The 15781-nt window shown below is 39.3% G+C and overlaps 1 protein-coding gene across 1 annotated transcript; it reads left to right on the top strand.

Annotated features, from left to right (window-relative positions):
• Positions 1 to 11732: 11732 nt before the first annotated feature.
• On the top strand, positions 11733 to 15438 carry LOC149405237 (putative inactive receptor kinase At3g08680). The gene is made up of 3 exons (XM_089630322.1): positions 11733 to 11910; positions 12178 to 13441; positions 14531 to 15438. Exons 2-3 carry the CDS (start codon positions 12202 to 12204, stop codon positions 15091 to 15093), a joined length of 1803 nt encoding a protein of 600 aa, XP_089486448.1. The 5' UTR covers positions 11733 to 11910; positions 12178 to 12201; the 3' UTR covers positions 15094 to 15438.
• The last annotated feature ends 343 nt before the right edge of the window (positions 15439 to 15781 follow it).

Genomic DNA, 15781 nt, shown 5'->3' with positions numbered 1-15781 from the left:
AGGAGTAATCCACAAACCTTATAAAGAGCTCAGGATCGTAATACCCAGTCGACGTGAGACTATCCTTGATAGTAAGGAAACCGGCTTGGAACTTTCATGTGCAACTGTATGTGATGCTGAATGATCTTCATGTTGTTGGTCATATAATCACATTCCACTAGCTCACGGTAGATGTATCAGAGAAGAGGTGGTAGATCTTCGTCATACAATGAACAAGGCCCAAGAGACAAGAAAGTTGACGAGATGGTCAACCCACCCATCATGGAGGAAGAAACTAAAAAAAAAAAATCATAAGTCGGGTCTTCATCCAAATAAGGCAAAGCTGCCATTATTTCCAGAACATGACATATATTGCTCAAACTCTAATAAAATCTCTTTCCTCTATCATATATTTAATTCCATTGTTTACTTTTGCATTGTATTTTATATTGCACGACCAAAATGTTCATCTACCATCGCCTACAACACGTATCTTGATGTTGAAGTTGCAGATGCGGAAAAATATGTGAACAAACAAAGGAAACAATGACATTGACGGTAATTTATTCAAAAAATTCAAACAAATATTTACTTTAATTTATAGTATTCAATTCAATTTGGTTGCCATGATCATGATAGGTGGTGTGGTAGTGACTATTTTTACTCTTATTTTTAGAGTATACTCTATTTATGTTGGCCTAGATCGACATTATCATGTATCAACATTATTTTTTTGTATATCAACATTATTACGTGGATAAATATTATACTGACATATGTTCATTGCCTGATTTAGTATGAATAATAATATCTATTCACCAACAAAGAACCTCTCTAGATTTTTTTTTTTTTTTTTTTTTTTTGTAAAGAAGGAATTGGATTAAACGCAGCCAGGAATGGCCAAAATCACTTATTAATGAAGCTTTAATAATTCAACCGCTTGACAAATAATCTGACTTTCAAGAGAAGACTGGTTCATCATCCACCGGTCTAAAACCTCCCTCTCTCCGGCGGGGTTTCCGACCAAATCCTCCATGTGAATGTACCCGTACCAGAGCTGTCTCACATTCGGGAGAAGCGCGACGGCGCGTTCAAAGACGCTTTGCGAGAGGTCCACGGACGGAACTCGACGGACTCGGTCTTCGAACTCCATGCGCTTCTTGAGCCGATAATCGTCGAGCTCCTTCTTCGCTCTGGTGGCTCGCCAGAGCTTTACTCCGGTGTTCGCCGCCATTGTTAGGTCTTCGATCGCCTTGCGCTTGCAGAGACGGTGATCGCCGAGCTGATCGGAGTCTGCGTTCGTCGCCATTGTTAGGGTTTCGAGTGTTTTTGTTTTGAGAGAATTATGTGAGTTTCTGTTTAAGCGTAATTCGAATTTGTTTTGCCCTCACCCGAGCCGGTATTTATAGGTTAAGGTCCATGTTATATAATATTTTATTTTATTTTGTATTTTTTACTATGACTAAAATAAAATCATAACCAACCATATTATTGTAATTAGAATTATATTTTTTTCATTTATTAGTTTAGCGAGGTGAAAGAATTGTATTCTTATAATTATACCTTTTGTATTTAATTTCCTTTCCAAATTTTTCTCTGTCGCATCTGAACATCATTTATCTCATAAATTAGATTTTTTTTCTTCAAGTTTCTCATGATATATAATTCATGAAAGATCTCATCTAGTCAAGTATATTTAAAATTTAGCTATATTTGATTATGCGGTCTCATTAATTATATAGCCTTTTACAAGGTTGTCCTTAGCATTTTCATAAATTAATTTTGATAAATAGCTAATATACTAAAATAATTATCTAAAATAGACGAAAAGTTTGCTAGTTCCTTAAAGTCAAGTTTGAAATTGGTTAGATAAGTGTTCATAATTTATTGGTAATCACGTGGTATTGATTCATTAAACCTCTTTTGGTCTAATTTTGAAATATGAACAGTTCTCAAGATTTTCAGAAAAGCACTAGCGTACTCGAGAAAAATTCTAAACACCGCTACTCGGGGCAATAGCGTACTCGAGTCTCATGTTCAAATGAGCCAGAGCTTCTTATTTCGGTTGGTCAAAACCTCTTTGAAGCTAAGGCTATTAACCACTGCGGATTACCCTGCCATGAACTCGTCAAACTCGGATCTTCCACTGACGCAGATGGTGCGAATTCTTTTTCCAATTCAAGTAGTTTCTTAAAGCATCGGTAAGTGTTTTCATCCTCACCTGAATCCATTTTCTAGTACAAGAATAATTTTCATGTTGCTCTGAGCATTCTGATTTATCTTCCACTTTTACTTTCCGAATAACGACGAATAACGGTTGTTTTGCTTACGTGATTTCGCATGTCATGTCGTTAATCCATGTTGGTACCTCCCGTTAGACAAAGATGCTTAACACCTTGTCATCGCACTCCTCCGATATTCTCACTATTCGACGGTCCTTCCTGAAGTCGCAGTAAAACTGTTTGCTGTCGAGCATAATTAGTAAAACTGCTACTCGGAGCAAGCGCTGCAGGTTGATGATCTGAACGAGGACTTCAAGATCTGAACATAATTAGAATTTTGGTGGGTCGCTCCAAAAGACTAGTCCCCAGGATTATTACGACTTCCTCAAAAGGGCACAAAAATACATCAACGTCTAGGAGGCCAGGCTGGAGGCTAAAAAAGTCGAGGTCCCAAAGCCTCGACAAGAAGAACAGAGGGGACATCGATCTGAAGACGTGTACCCCCCAAAGAAGATCTGGTCAGGAGCAGGACCGCAAAAGTCTTCCACGAGTAAGTACGATAAGTATCATCCTCTGAACACTTCAATAGAAGAAATTTTCAGTCCAACTCAAGATCAAGAGGATTTCCCAAAGCCAAACCGGATCAAGAAAGGTATCTCAAAAAGAGATAAAACGAAATACTGTGCTTTCCACCACGACATCGGTCACAAGACCGCAGACTGCTTCAACTTGAAAGAAACAATAGTGGCTCTAATCTGTAGAGGAACGTTAAAGAAGTTTCGAGCAGATCAGAAAGAGCCTGAGGAATAGAAGATGGAAGCATACAGGGAAATATCCCTAATCGTGGGCGGACCACACATAGGAGGGAACACTCGAAGTTCCCAAAAGAATTACGTCAGGGAGGCTGAAGCGGGGCATCGACAGATCCTCTTCACTACCGAGCAAAGGCCAAACAAGATCATCAAGCATAACTCGGAACCAATCACCTTCACGGTGGGTGATATTCCCGCACAACGACCCTTAGTCATCTCTGCCTTCATTGAAAATCAGAATGTTCATCGAATCCTGGTGACGTCAAACTTTCGACAGGATGGGTCTTAAGAAAGATTCGTTGGCCTCCTCTCCAGAGAACCTCTACGGATTCACAGGCGATTCCATAAAACCAAGACGTATCATCTCAATCCCACTGACCATGGGAGAGAAGCCGAGGACAAAGACTATAAACACCCGATGGGTGGTAGTCCTGGGTAAGTCTTCCTTCAATGCCATTATCGGAAGACCCGCCTTACAGGCGCTCAGAGCCATAACTTCGGAGAAGTACAGGGCAGGCAGACGCTAGCCAGAAGCTGCTATGCCGACTACCTCAAGAGCAGCCAGGACAAAGATTCCCATAAGGTGATGACTATCAACGCTGACTTCGATCCTCGCCTTCCGAGTCGAGGGGTCATCGGTGCAGGTGACGAGGTCGAGGAAGTCATTCCAGATCCAGACCAGCCACATAAAAAGCTCAAGATTGGAAAGTATCTCGACTCAGGTACCAAAAAATATCTTCTCTCTTTTGTTAAAAAATTTGGATATCTTTGCATGGTCTCAAGCTGATATGGTAGGGATAGATATCGAGCTAGCATGTCAGAGGCTAAATATAGATCCTAAAGAAAAGCCTTGACAAAAGAGGAGAACGTTGAATACCGAAAGGTACATAGCTTTAAAAGAAGAAGTAGATAAGTTAATCTCCAACAAATCTATTAGAGAAACCAAGTATCCAAGTTGGGTCGCCAATCCGGTATTAGTTAAGAAACCCAACGGGAAATGACAAACCTGTGTGGATTTCACAGACTTAAAAAAAGCCTATCCAAAAGATAGCTTCCCAATACCGAGAATAGATCAATTAGTAGATGCTAAGGCCGGACATGAACTATTATGTTTCATGGATGCCTACTCGGGATATACTAAAATCCCAATGTATGGCCTCGACCAAGATCATACCGCGTTCATAACGGACCCTTTACTGTTATACAATAATTCCCTTTGGATTAAAGAACGTTGGGGCTACATATCAAAGGCTACTAAATAAAATGTTTGTAGATTTACTCGGAGTCACTATGGAAGCATACATCGATGATCTCCTTGTAAAAAGTAAAAAAAAAAAGCTAGACATACCGAGGATTTATTAAAAAAATCTTTTGAGATTATGCTACAATATCGAATGAAGCTTAACCTTATAAAATGTACTTTTGGTGTCTCTACAAGAAGATTCATTGGATTCATCGTCCACAAACGAGACATAGAAGTGAATCCCGAGAAGATCACCGCTCTACTGGACATGAAACCACCACGAAATAACAAAGGAGGCCCAAAAGCTAATAGGATGCATCGCATCGCGAAGCCGATTCATATCTAGATCGACGAACCGAAGTGTCAGCTTCTTTGATGCGCTGATAGGCTCAAAAGAGTTTGAGTGGATCGATCAATGCAACAAGAATTTCGAGTCCTTAAAGGAGCACCTCGCTTGGCCTCCGACCTTAAGAAAGGTAGAAGAAAAAGAGCCTTTGAAAATATATTTGGCTGTCTCGGAACACGCTGTAAGCTCGGCCTTGATAAAGAATGACAGAAAGCATCAGCTTCTCGTATATTACACATTTTAGCGCATCAACAGTGCCGAAGGAAGATATCCAGAGCTAGAAAACTAGCCTTTGCTCTTATAACCGCCTCCAGTAAATTAAAACATTACTTCCTGGCACATCCCATTACGGTACTGACAAACTTCTCGCTCCGAAAAATCCTCAAGAAGCTAGACGTCTCGAGAAGGCTCATGAAGTGGTCAAGTGAGCTGACTAAGTAAGACATCCAATTCAAACCTCAGCCAGCCATTAAAGGGCAGGCTATGGTGGATTTCATCTCCGAGTTCACGTACAGACCAGCCGAATACCCCATCTCGGAAATACACGTAGACGATGCCGCAAATGAGAAATGTGTTGGAGTAGGAATTGCTTTCACCAGGCCAGACGGATACAAGGTAAAGTTTGCTTTAAAATTTGTTTTTAATGCATCTAATAACGATGCCGAGTACGAAGCCATGATTCATGGACTAGAAATAGCTAAAGATTTAGAAATCAAAAGGCTAAAGTTGTACTCGGACTCTCAACTGATAATTAATCAAATAAAAAAAAACGAATTTCACGTAAAAGGCAAAAAGATTTCGCAGTATGCCGAAAAAGCTCATAATCTCATACAAAAGTTCGAGAGCTGCGAGATCACTCAGATCCCCCGGACAATGAATGAAGAGATAGACGCATAGCCAAATTAACCACTCAGGGGTTAGCCTCCAACCCTGTTTCATCATCTAAATCCAGCGCTCACGCATCGATGAAAGAGACCTAGCCTTTCAGATAAACCAACACACATCTTGGCAAACACCGATCAGGGAAAATTTGAAAGACGGGACCTTACTCGAAAGCAAGTCTGAAGCACGGAACCTAAGGTTCCGAGCAGCGCGGTACATCCTGGAAGGAAGCACACTTTATAAGCGAGGGTTCTCCAGTCCCTTGCTGAGATGCTTAGACAAAGACGAAGCAGAATATGCTCTCAGAGAAATCCATGACGAAATTCGTGGGAGTCACATTGGGGCAGAAGTGCTGGCGCAAAAATAATCCGACAAGGGTTATACTGGCCCACCGTGAAGAAGGATGCTCGGGACATGGTACAAAAATGCCAAAAGTGCCAAAAATTCTTGAACATCCCATGTCTCCCCCCATCTCCCCTCATTTCACTAACATGCCCGGTACCATTCGCAGAATGAGGGATAAATCTCAGCGGAGCGTTACCGGTGGGAGAATGAGGTTACAGGTACGCCATTGTAGCTATTGATTATTTTTCAAAATGGATCGAGGCTGAGCCCTTGAATAAAAATACTACTCACGATATAGAAAAATTCGTCTGGAAAAATATCATAAGATTCGGGATTCCAGTTAAACTATCTGACCACAGAACCCAATTTGATAGCGATTCCTTCATAAATTTTTATAAAAAATATGGTATTAACAAAGTATTTTCTACCCCAGTCCGACCACAAAGCAACGGGCTAGTCGAAGCTGTCAACAAAACCATCAAACATGGCCTGAAGACAAAATTAGACAGCCACAATGGGCTTGGGTGGAAATGCTCCCATAAGTTATATGGTCGTATCGAACAACCAGCCACTCCACAACTGGAGAAGCGCCTTTCTCTCTCGTATATGGTTCCGACGCTCTAATCCCAACGGATGTCATGATCTCGACAATACGAAGAGAAAACTACTCAACAGAGGTAAATACCGAAAACCTTTGTTCAATTCTCGATTTACTAGAAGAAAAACGAGAAAAAGCTTGATAAAGAAATCTAGCTAACCGACAAAGAATTGCTTATTACTTTAACAGGAATGTCCGACTCCGTAAATTCGCGATCGATGACAAAGTCCTTCGAAATATTTTTCTCCACACCGAAGTGCCACAAGAAGGAGCACTCAGTGCAAACTGGGAATGACCATACATCATCAAAGAAGACTTCAGGAACGGGGCGTACCAACTACAACAGATGAAAGGAAACATGGAGAAAAATTCATGGAATGCCGAGCACCTTCGCCGTTTCTTCATCTAGTTTATGCTTTTCAAAAAATTTAAAAAGCGGTTTGGTCGCAAAGTTATGTACTTTTCATTTTCAAATAACGGCATGACTCGTACATTACGATGTAACTTGACATATCAATACATCGTTTTTTATTTTTTCTTTCTTTGCTTTCACATGAAAAGTGTGGTCATATGAGAATGAGGCTCTGTCTTTTATAGGTGAGTTCTAGTCGTATAGTAACGGCTCCCGATAACGTCTTTATGATGTTTATTTCCCATTAATCCATGGTTACAAACTGTTCAAAACGTCCAGCCTTTTAAGGCACCGGATGTTACAGATTATTCAAAATAGTCTAGCCTTTAAGCTTCCAAAATGCTAAAACGTTTAGTTATGATGAACATTTATTACTAAATAAGTCATTATTGCAGGGATTCAAATTAGTTTGTACCAAAGTATTTTAGCTAGAATTCGCAAAAATAAAATTTAACACTTAGGCAAGGCAAGTATATAAATGGTTAAAGAACTCACTTTATCAATTCATGTGCGATTTGTTGTATTTCCCATAAAATATATTTTTTAACACAATTTGAGCATCAATTCTCATTTTTCACGTCATGTGCGATTTGTTGTATTTTCCATAAAATATATTTTTTTAACACAATTTGAGCATCAATTCTCATTTTTCACTTTCAAGCGCCGTGAAAAGCCTTTAATATCACCATTTACTACAGCTTATGAGCGTTGTAAGAAATAAATAAAGGTGTTTTTTTTAGTGTGGTGGAAAATCACCGTAGTAGTGAATTTCGCACCCGTTGTGAGGAGGAATAACAATATATTTTGAGACATCGTGTCCGATGAGTGCACTCGACTCAGATATTTGCTACAAATAGAACCCTCAAACTAAAAATGAAATAGTTTTTTATTTTAATTTTTTCCAACAGGTTGAAAGCAAAGTATACCTACAATCACATAACAAAATAATAAGAGCAGGCAGGCCCAGTAACGAATTGAATGAAGGCACATGGGGTTAGAGGCTACACACCACAGAATGTAGGTCCCAAAATAATTCATCAACGCAGTGTTATACAGTATCGAAATGAAATGAATTGAATGAAGGGACATGGGGATGGGAAATGAAAAAGTCCATAAATAGAGGGTGGATGATGAATCATAGCATAGCAAACACAAACACAAACACAGACACAAAGCGATGACGATGAGCAAAGGAAGTGCGGTGATAATGCTGGTGGTTCTCATGGCGTTAGTGAGCTCTTCGGCTGGGGAGACTGATGAGATCGGCGACGGACTCGTCCTCGGCGGGAATAGGAAGCTGGTCCACCTGATGCTGCTACGTGAACAAGCCAACTGTAATGGTCGGGGCAAGCCTTGCGCTCCCCCATATCCTTCTTGCTGCCGTGGCCTCTGGTGTATTAGAACCCCTGCGCTGGTAATTGGGCTTTGCACTTAAACAGGCTTTGTTGCTGATATCACCAAAAGCACTAAAACAACATGGTTGGCTACTGTTTACGTCTGTGTTACTTACTGTATGTGAAAAATAAACTGGCCGACTATGTCTACTCTTTCTACCTTCGTATGCTTCGATGTTTTAGCTATTTCTACCCTTTTATGCTTCAATGTTTTATCACCCATGCTTTTAATGAGAAATAATGCTCTCTATCTCTCTCTCTCAATAAAATATGATTAGAGGAGATGGATTCCTAGTTTAGTGATCTCCAACCAGGCTTTATGACAGACTCTGATGACGTGAAACTAACATTCATTATTTAATATTCAATAATCTTGTTATAGAACGGCAAGTCAATAATATTAGGTCATGGAAAACAAAGAAGATACCAGTGGTGGAGATGAGTCACGATCAAAAGAGATATGAAGAAAACGTACGATATCTAATGATGAGGACAAAATAACGTACTATTCGGCATGCTTAACGGTAGTGTGATTTCGGTTCCGCTTTCTTAAGGGGGACTGTTTTATATCACTAAATCACATATTTTTAACTAATGTAGTAAAAATATATTAAAACATTAATATACCAACTTTATATGTGTACATGTGGAAATAAAATAGCCGACCATATCTTCTCTTTCTACTTCCTACCTACTTCTATGTTACATCACGTTTGCATTAAAAATGATTTTTCTAGCTATATCTATGTGCTCCTTTGATAACCATTTTTCGTATGTTGTTTACCATCCATGCACTATTGGCTACAATCAACTTATCGGGTTACATTATGATAATATTACCACGTACGTACGTATCCCATGATTACATCATTTACATGTGAGTGAGTTTTACTTCATTTTGTCGTTAACAGAAAATACAAGAACAACGTGTGTAAGTCAGAAGAGATAGAGTAATTATTTATGTCGTCGAAACACCTGAAAAGTATCAGCTCTTTTTTCCGTTTTCTTCTCAAGAGGGACATGGAACGAAGAGCTCCAATAGTCGTTCGGATGTTCAATGATGACAGTTTAATGTAGGACATTTTATGTTCAAGGAGAATTAAAAATAGGACAGATATTATTAATAAAATATGATTTAATGACAATCGATTCCTTGTTTAGTGATCTCCCTGTAGGCTGTATGACGGGCTGATGACGAGAAACTAAATAGTCATAATCTAATATTTAATAATGATGTCGTTGTAGAACGGTACTTCAATAATATAATGTATGCGAGTTAGCTAAAAATAATAATTAATCATATTAAAATGTTATAAAAATTAATAGAGACAGATAATAGGTTATCAGATAATTAAGTATTTCTCTTTCTTAAGTATTAAACTATGCAAGGGATAAATTACTTTTTTTTTACTCTTGAACTTCGACATGTTCAACAACTTGTCCCAAGATTTTTCAAACGGGGACCATGAACTCGACTTATGAATAAACTATAGATTGATAATTGATAATTGGTTCCAAAGCATTACCAGAAAAATTCAAAATTTGTAGGGGACAATTATATCTTCTCGGCAAAATTATGCCATGAATGTTACATGATTACACAATAATATAATCCCCAAAACTAACAGCATATATCGTTAATCTCACGTATCAAATCCGAAATATTTTATACCCTACTCACCTACAAAATTACTTTAAAAATATTCTCAAAGGTTAACAATTTACTCTCTAATAAATAGTCACCTTTAATCATAATGAACCCCTCAAACCAAAATTACAACGAATTACATGAAGAAAGAAAATGTATTATTATTTGAAGCCTTAAAAACTTTAGCCCTTACTCCATTTTTTCCTCAGGTATTATTCACCAACGATGCTAGATTCTCGCTTTGTCTATAACAAATAAGACTTCGAAACTATCACTGACGAAATTAATCTCAGATTTCTTGGCATAGAGGCGTGTTCTGGAAACTTTGGCCAATATTGGCCTTGCTATCAGAAAGCCTCCTAGCTAATGCCATGTTCGATCCAGGTTTGTATCGATTGTCCAATAAATTGATTTAAAGATCCATGGACAAAGTCTGATTTTGGCGTTCATATTTGATTTTGGGAATATATATGAAGATTTTAATATCCTTGAACAAAGTCCGCTCCGTAAATTTGTGATTATGTAATCAGATTGGTGTATATGTAAAACGGATGTGTCTCAAAGTTCTATGAAGTTTACTATTATTTTTGTATTTATTTGTATTAATGTTGGTATGCGTATGTAAATTTGTGTTAATTTCGATATATTTTGGTTGATTTGAGCTCAGTTTTTTTTCCCTTTGATTTCAAGAAATGAAGTTTGAAAATTAGAAGTTGGATATGTATTTCTTTTATTCTCGAGAAATGGGTCAACAGATGATATATCTTTCTTTTTAAAAAAATCGTGTGCCATTTTGTATACATTGTCATGTATATGCAGATATGATATTCTTGTTTTTGCTTGAATGGTGGTTTTCTTTAAATTATTCTTTTGGTATGATATGATATTCTTGTTTTTGCATGATTGTTTTCTAAATATCGTTTGGTATTAATGGAGGTTATTATAGTATGATTTTTTTGAGTTAATGTGAGTTTATAGTTATTATGCAAAATATGTCAAACGTTGACTATTTAGTCAAAATTAAGTTTCACATTGGCTATAATACTGCTAAAAAATGATGAAATGTCATTATTATTGAAGTTTAGCGATTTTTTTATCATTTGTATTTAACTTTTAATGCAGTCAATTGTAATATAATAATGCTCAACGACATGAAAAATATTTTTAATTATTCTCAATATAAACATCAATGTAGTCATATCAAAAGTCTTATTCTATTTCCTTCTTCCTCAATTAATTTCGTTGACCTTCGTCACATTAATTCTCTTCACTAAGTTCTACATGAAATGTACTTCGACAATATGATACGACGATCTAAAAGATAACACTTGCCCTCCAAAACTTAAGACTCAATTTTGGAGAACAAAATATATAGCTCAAGTTCAAACTTCTTCTAAGATCATCAATTTTTTTTTCACTCATCATCGTATTAAAAATAAATAATACTCACTCATATCCTGCAAGGAAAAAAATGATTCTATACTATAATATTGAAATGTGATTAATTAATAAGAAATAAATTATTGATTTGTTCTAGTAAAAATTACAAAATACGCACATGAAAGTTTAGTGAGGTCTAGACTCGAGACTCTTTGAATGTTTTATTTATTTGTTTAGTATTAGCTTTAAAAAGTATTTTAGGAATCTATTAAAGTAGATCATTAAAGGAGGTATTACTTTTGCAAGTCAATTAGTTAAGCGGTCGGTCTGAAAAATAAGTCTGCTTCTAGTGGACTTGATAGATTTATAAAAAATAAAAAATAAAAATAAAAAAAGTATGCCCGCCCAAATGTAAAAAAAAAAAGCTAGTGACTAGTCCACCCAAAAATAATTGAAACAAATTTTGGGTGTTAGGGTTTGTTTACACTTTCAAAGAAATTCTTCTCCGCAAGTCAGAACCAGAAACGGAACTCCGATCATCGGAGCGTCCGTGAACGGAGTTACCTCTTCGTCCTCGATTCTCTCTGAGATATCTCGCCGGACTCCATGGTCACCGCAATGCTGATTCCGCTTCTTTCTTCTTTGACCGGTAGGTATAGTCGTTGATGTAAAAAAAAAAAAAACGTGGCTCCCACTTAGAAATGGGAAGAAGATTATCTTTCTTGTTTTCAATTATTTTTCCTAGCTCGAATTCCATTTTTTAATGATCAATATTGTTATTGATATCTTGAGAGAACTCTGTCTGCTTCACTAGCTTATTATACTACCTAAATGGTCAATCTTTGAAGCTTTCTCATTAAGAGTTTGGGCTAAAATGGTTTCATGAGTGTTGTACCTCTTTTATATCATATTTCAGGGAAAGAAGAATCCCGAGAGAACAATGAAGCCGGGTTCGTTCACCACGGCTTTACTTTTCCTCGCGTTCATACTCGTCACCGAGACAAGAGGCGACATAGACGAAACACACAAGAAATCGCTACTAGACTTCATCGCCGATGTCCCTCACGGACGTAGAGTCAATTGGGACCCCGAAACTCCGGTCTGTGGATTCTGGGTCGGCATAACTTGCAGCCCAAACGGGTCCCATGTGATCGCGGTCCGTCTCCCCGGAATCGGATTGATCGGTCCGATTCCACCCGACACTCTCGGGAAGCTCGACGGCCTCGAAACCGTGAGCCTCAGGTCGAACCGGCTGAGCGGGCCTCTCCCGAACGACCTCCTCTCAATCCCTTCGCTTCGGTATCTGTACCTCCAAAACAACCGATTCTCGGGCGGAATTCCTTCGGCTCTCTCGCCCCAGTTGACCGTATTGGATCTTTCGTTGAACTCGCTCACCGGAGAGATCCCAGAGACCGTTCGAGACCTGACCCATCTAACCGGGCTCTACCTTTATAACAACTCTCTCACCGGTCCGATCCCAAACGTTCCGAGACTCGAGAGCTTGAATCTGAGCTACAACGAATTGACAGGTCTGATCCCGGACGCTCTCGGAGAATTCCCCGCTTCTTGCTTCGAAGGAAACCCGGGCCTCTGCGGGCCACCGCTGGAGCGATGTGTATTATCTCCCGCTCCTTCTCCTTCGCCAGAGCCGAGCCGCGGTTCCAAAACGAAGCTGAGCGTCAAGGCCATCGCAGCCATCATCGTCGCAGGTCTCGCTCTGCTTTTCCTCGTGATCGTAACGATCGCGATTTTTCGTCGGAAGGGGAGGGAAAAAACCCGAGAATCCGGCGGAGCAGAGAAGCCCAAAAGCACCGAGGGCGATAAGGAGGGTTTCGGAGGCGGAGTACAAGAAGCGGAGAAGAACAAGCTGGTGTTCTTCGAGGGGTGTAATTACAACTTCGACCTCGAGGATCTTCTGAGAGCCTCGGCGGAGGTGCTTGGGAAAGGGAGCTACGGGACTAGCTACAAGGCGGTATTGGAGGACGGGACGGCGGTGGTGATCAAGAGGCTTAAGGAGATTGTGGTCAGTAAACAAGAATTCGAGCAGCAGATCGAAAATGTCGGGCGGGTCGGTTGGCACGAGAATGTCGTTCCTCTTCGAGCGTATATCCATACAAAGGACGAAATACTTCTGGTTTATGATTACATCGCTGGCGGGAGCTTTTCTGCGTTGCTACATGGTACGTTCGAAAAAAAATCCTTGTTTTTTTTTTTCAGACAAAATTTAAGCTAGATTCCTTGTCTAATTTATAACTCCCATTCGGGTTTAGTAAAGTCTTAGATTAGTTCGTGATATTAGGATTCCTTGCACTACAATTTAGCTTTTATATTTTTTTTATAGAAACTTTGATCCATTAATCTGCTTATATAGAATTCTAAGCTAGCTCGCTTTGATCACTTTGCATGTGTGCGCGAGCATGTTTTTGATGGAAACTTTGAAAAAATCAGTAACATCCATTGAGTGCTTAAAGGCATTGAACTCTTTGTCAGTTGAGTGATATTGTGATTCTCTCTTTTAATAGAAGCTTGAATCTCCCAACCAATTTAAAAATCTTCATGAAATTAAATGTGCTTTGCATTGAAGTCCATCCTCGCTGATCCTGAGTTGACTTGATCCTCCTGAGAAGTTCCAACAAGGTGTCGTGAGTTTGCCATAACTTTTCACGCCATGGCTTTTGCTTCTTGTTCGCGCTTTTGATCATGGCCACGAGTCATCGGGCCGTTATTTACCGAGTCATAACCTTGCTCATGTGCTCTTCGAGGAAGACTTCAGAGCAAAGTTCACGAATGTATGTAGGGGTTTGCCTTTGAACTGATCTCTGATGAACACTCCATAAAATAAAAATTAACGGAAAGCGAGCTCTAAGAGCTATGCTCTGATACCATGCAAAGCATCATTTGTTTCATCTAAAAACCTATTTGGCAATGAGAGAAGTAACCAATTACCTTATAACCTTCGTTACTTTCTGTTCTCTTTTTAACGTGCTTACTCTCTTCGACAACCCTGAAAATTCTATAATCTCGTCCAAGCAAGAAAGAAATCCGTTCGATATCTGAAATGAAGTGCGTTAAAAAAAAAAAAAAGAGATTTGAATCGCTCACACCCATGCTCGTAAAAACTTAACTTTCCCATTGATTTTTGACCTTCAGTGATAAACCTGTAAAAAAAATAATTACCATCTCTACTCACTGCACACGAGATTAAGATTGCTTGCATTATAATTCACCTTCTTCATTCCGTTCCCGATTATCAATTTTATTTTCCACAGGAAACAAAGAGAGCGGAACTCCCTCGCCGGACTGGGAGACTCGGCTGAAGATCTTCCTCCACTGCGCGAGAGGGCTGGCCCACGTCCACCGAGAAAACCTCGTCCACGGAAACATAAAATCATCGAACCTCCTCGTCTCCGCCGGCACCGGCCGAGTCTCCGACTTTGGCCTCGCCCCTCTGATGCGATTCCCGGCGGTCCCATCCCGGAGCATCGGGTACGGCGCCCCCGAGGTCTCCGAGACCCGAAAATTCACCCGAAAATCCGACGTGTTCGCGTTCGGCGTCCTCGTCCTCGAAGCCCTGACGGGGAAGGCTCCGGTGCCGTCTCCGGGCCGGGACACGGTGATCGACCTCCCGCGGTGGGTCCGGTCGGTGGTCTCTGAGGCGTGGTCCGAGGAGGTTTTCGACAGAGAGCTCGTCGAGTGCCACGACAAGGTCGAGGACGAGCTCGTCCAGATGGTCCAGATAGCCATGGCCTGCGTGGCTCAAGTCCCGGATATGAGGCCCGAGATGGACGAGGTCGTCAGGATGATCGAGGAGATTCGGTTCCCGGGAGAATGACGAGACCTGCCCCGAGGCAACTCCGTGACTGAGGCCATTTGTATGTTTGTTTTATTTTGTGATTCTGGGTTATTTTCTTTTTTCATAATCAAGGTTTCGAATGCCGTTTTTATGCCGTTTCGAGCCTCCCGCGTCATAATGCTAATGCTGGTGGTTATAAGCCTAAATTAGAGGGTGATATAACAACATTAGCTTTTAATCTATTTGGGGTATTCTTTTCATCACCAGAAGGAAGAATTATATTTATTATTTTATTATTAATTTTTTCAGAAAAATTGTCAAACTTTTGTTGTTGAATCTGTTCTGTGGAACTAATGTACTTTGGTTTAAATGTAATATTATATAAGTGAGTTTTTTTTTTTTTTTTTTTTATTATTATTCTCTAAGCTCTTCATTCGGTTTAATAGTGTATTAGAACTTTGAAGAAAACCGTACAAATTTTAGAAGCTATATTTTTTTATATAAAAAAATTAAGCAAGTTCAACATTAGAGAATTCAACCAAATTACGTGTATAAGATGTTTGTATTGCGCTTTGAGTTTGCATTAAACACAATAAAATGTTAGGTATATTAGTTGATCACCCTCCCTGTACCTGTCTAAACATTCTATACATGATATTTATTTTTTCCAGCCATTTTTATTCTACTTTTTTAAATGACAGAAACAGCCTAACCCATACCACACTCT

Source organism: Urtica dioica, chromosome 2 (genome assembly GCF_054948205.1).
Source record: "Urtica dioica subsp. dioica isolate 48M chromosome 2, U.dioica_male_clone48M_v1_H2, whole genome shotgun sequence".
Classification (NCBI taxonomy): domain Eukaryota; kingdom Viridiplantae; phylum Streptophyta; class Magnoliopsida; order Rosales; family Urticaceae; genus Urtica; species Urtica dioica.
This window is presented reverse-complemented; position numbering and strand designations above follow the sequence as displayed.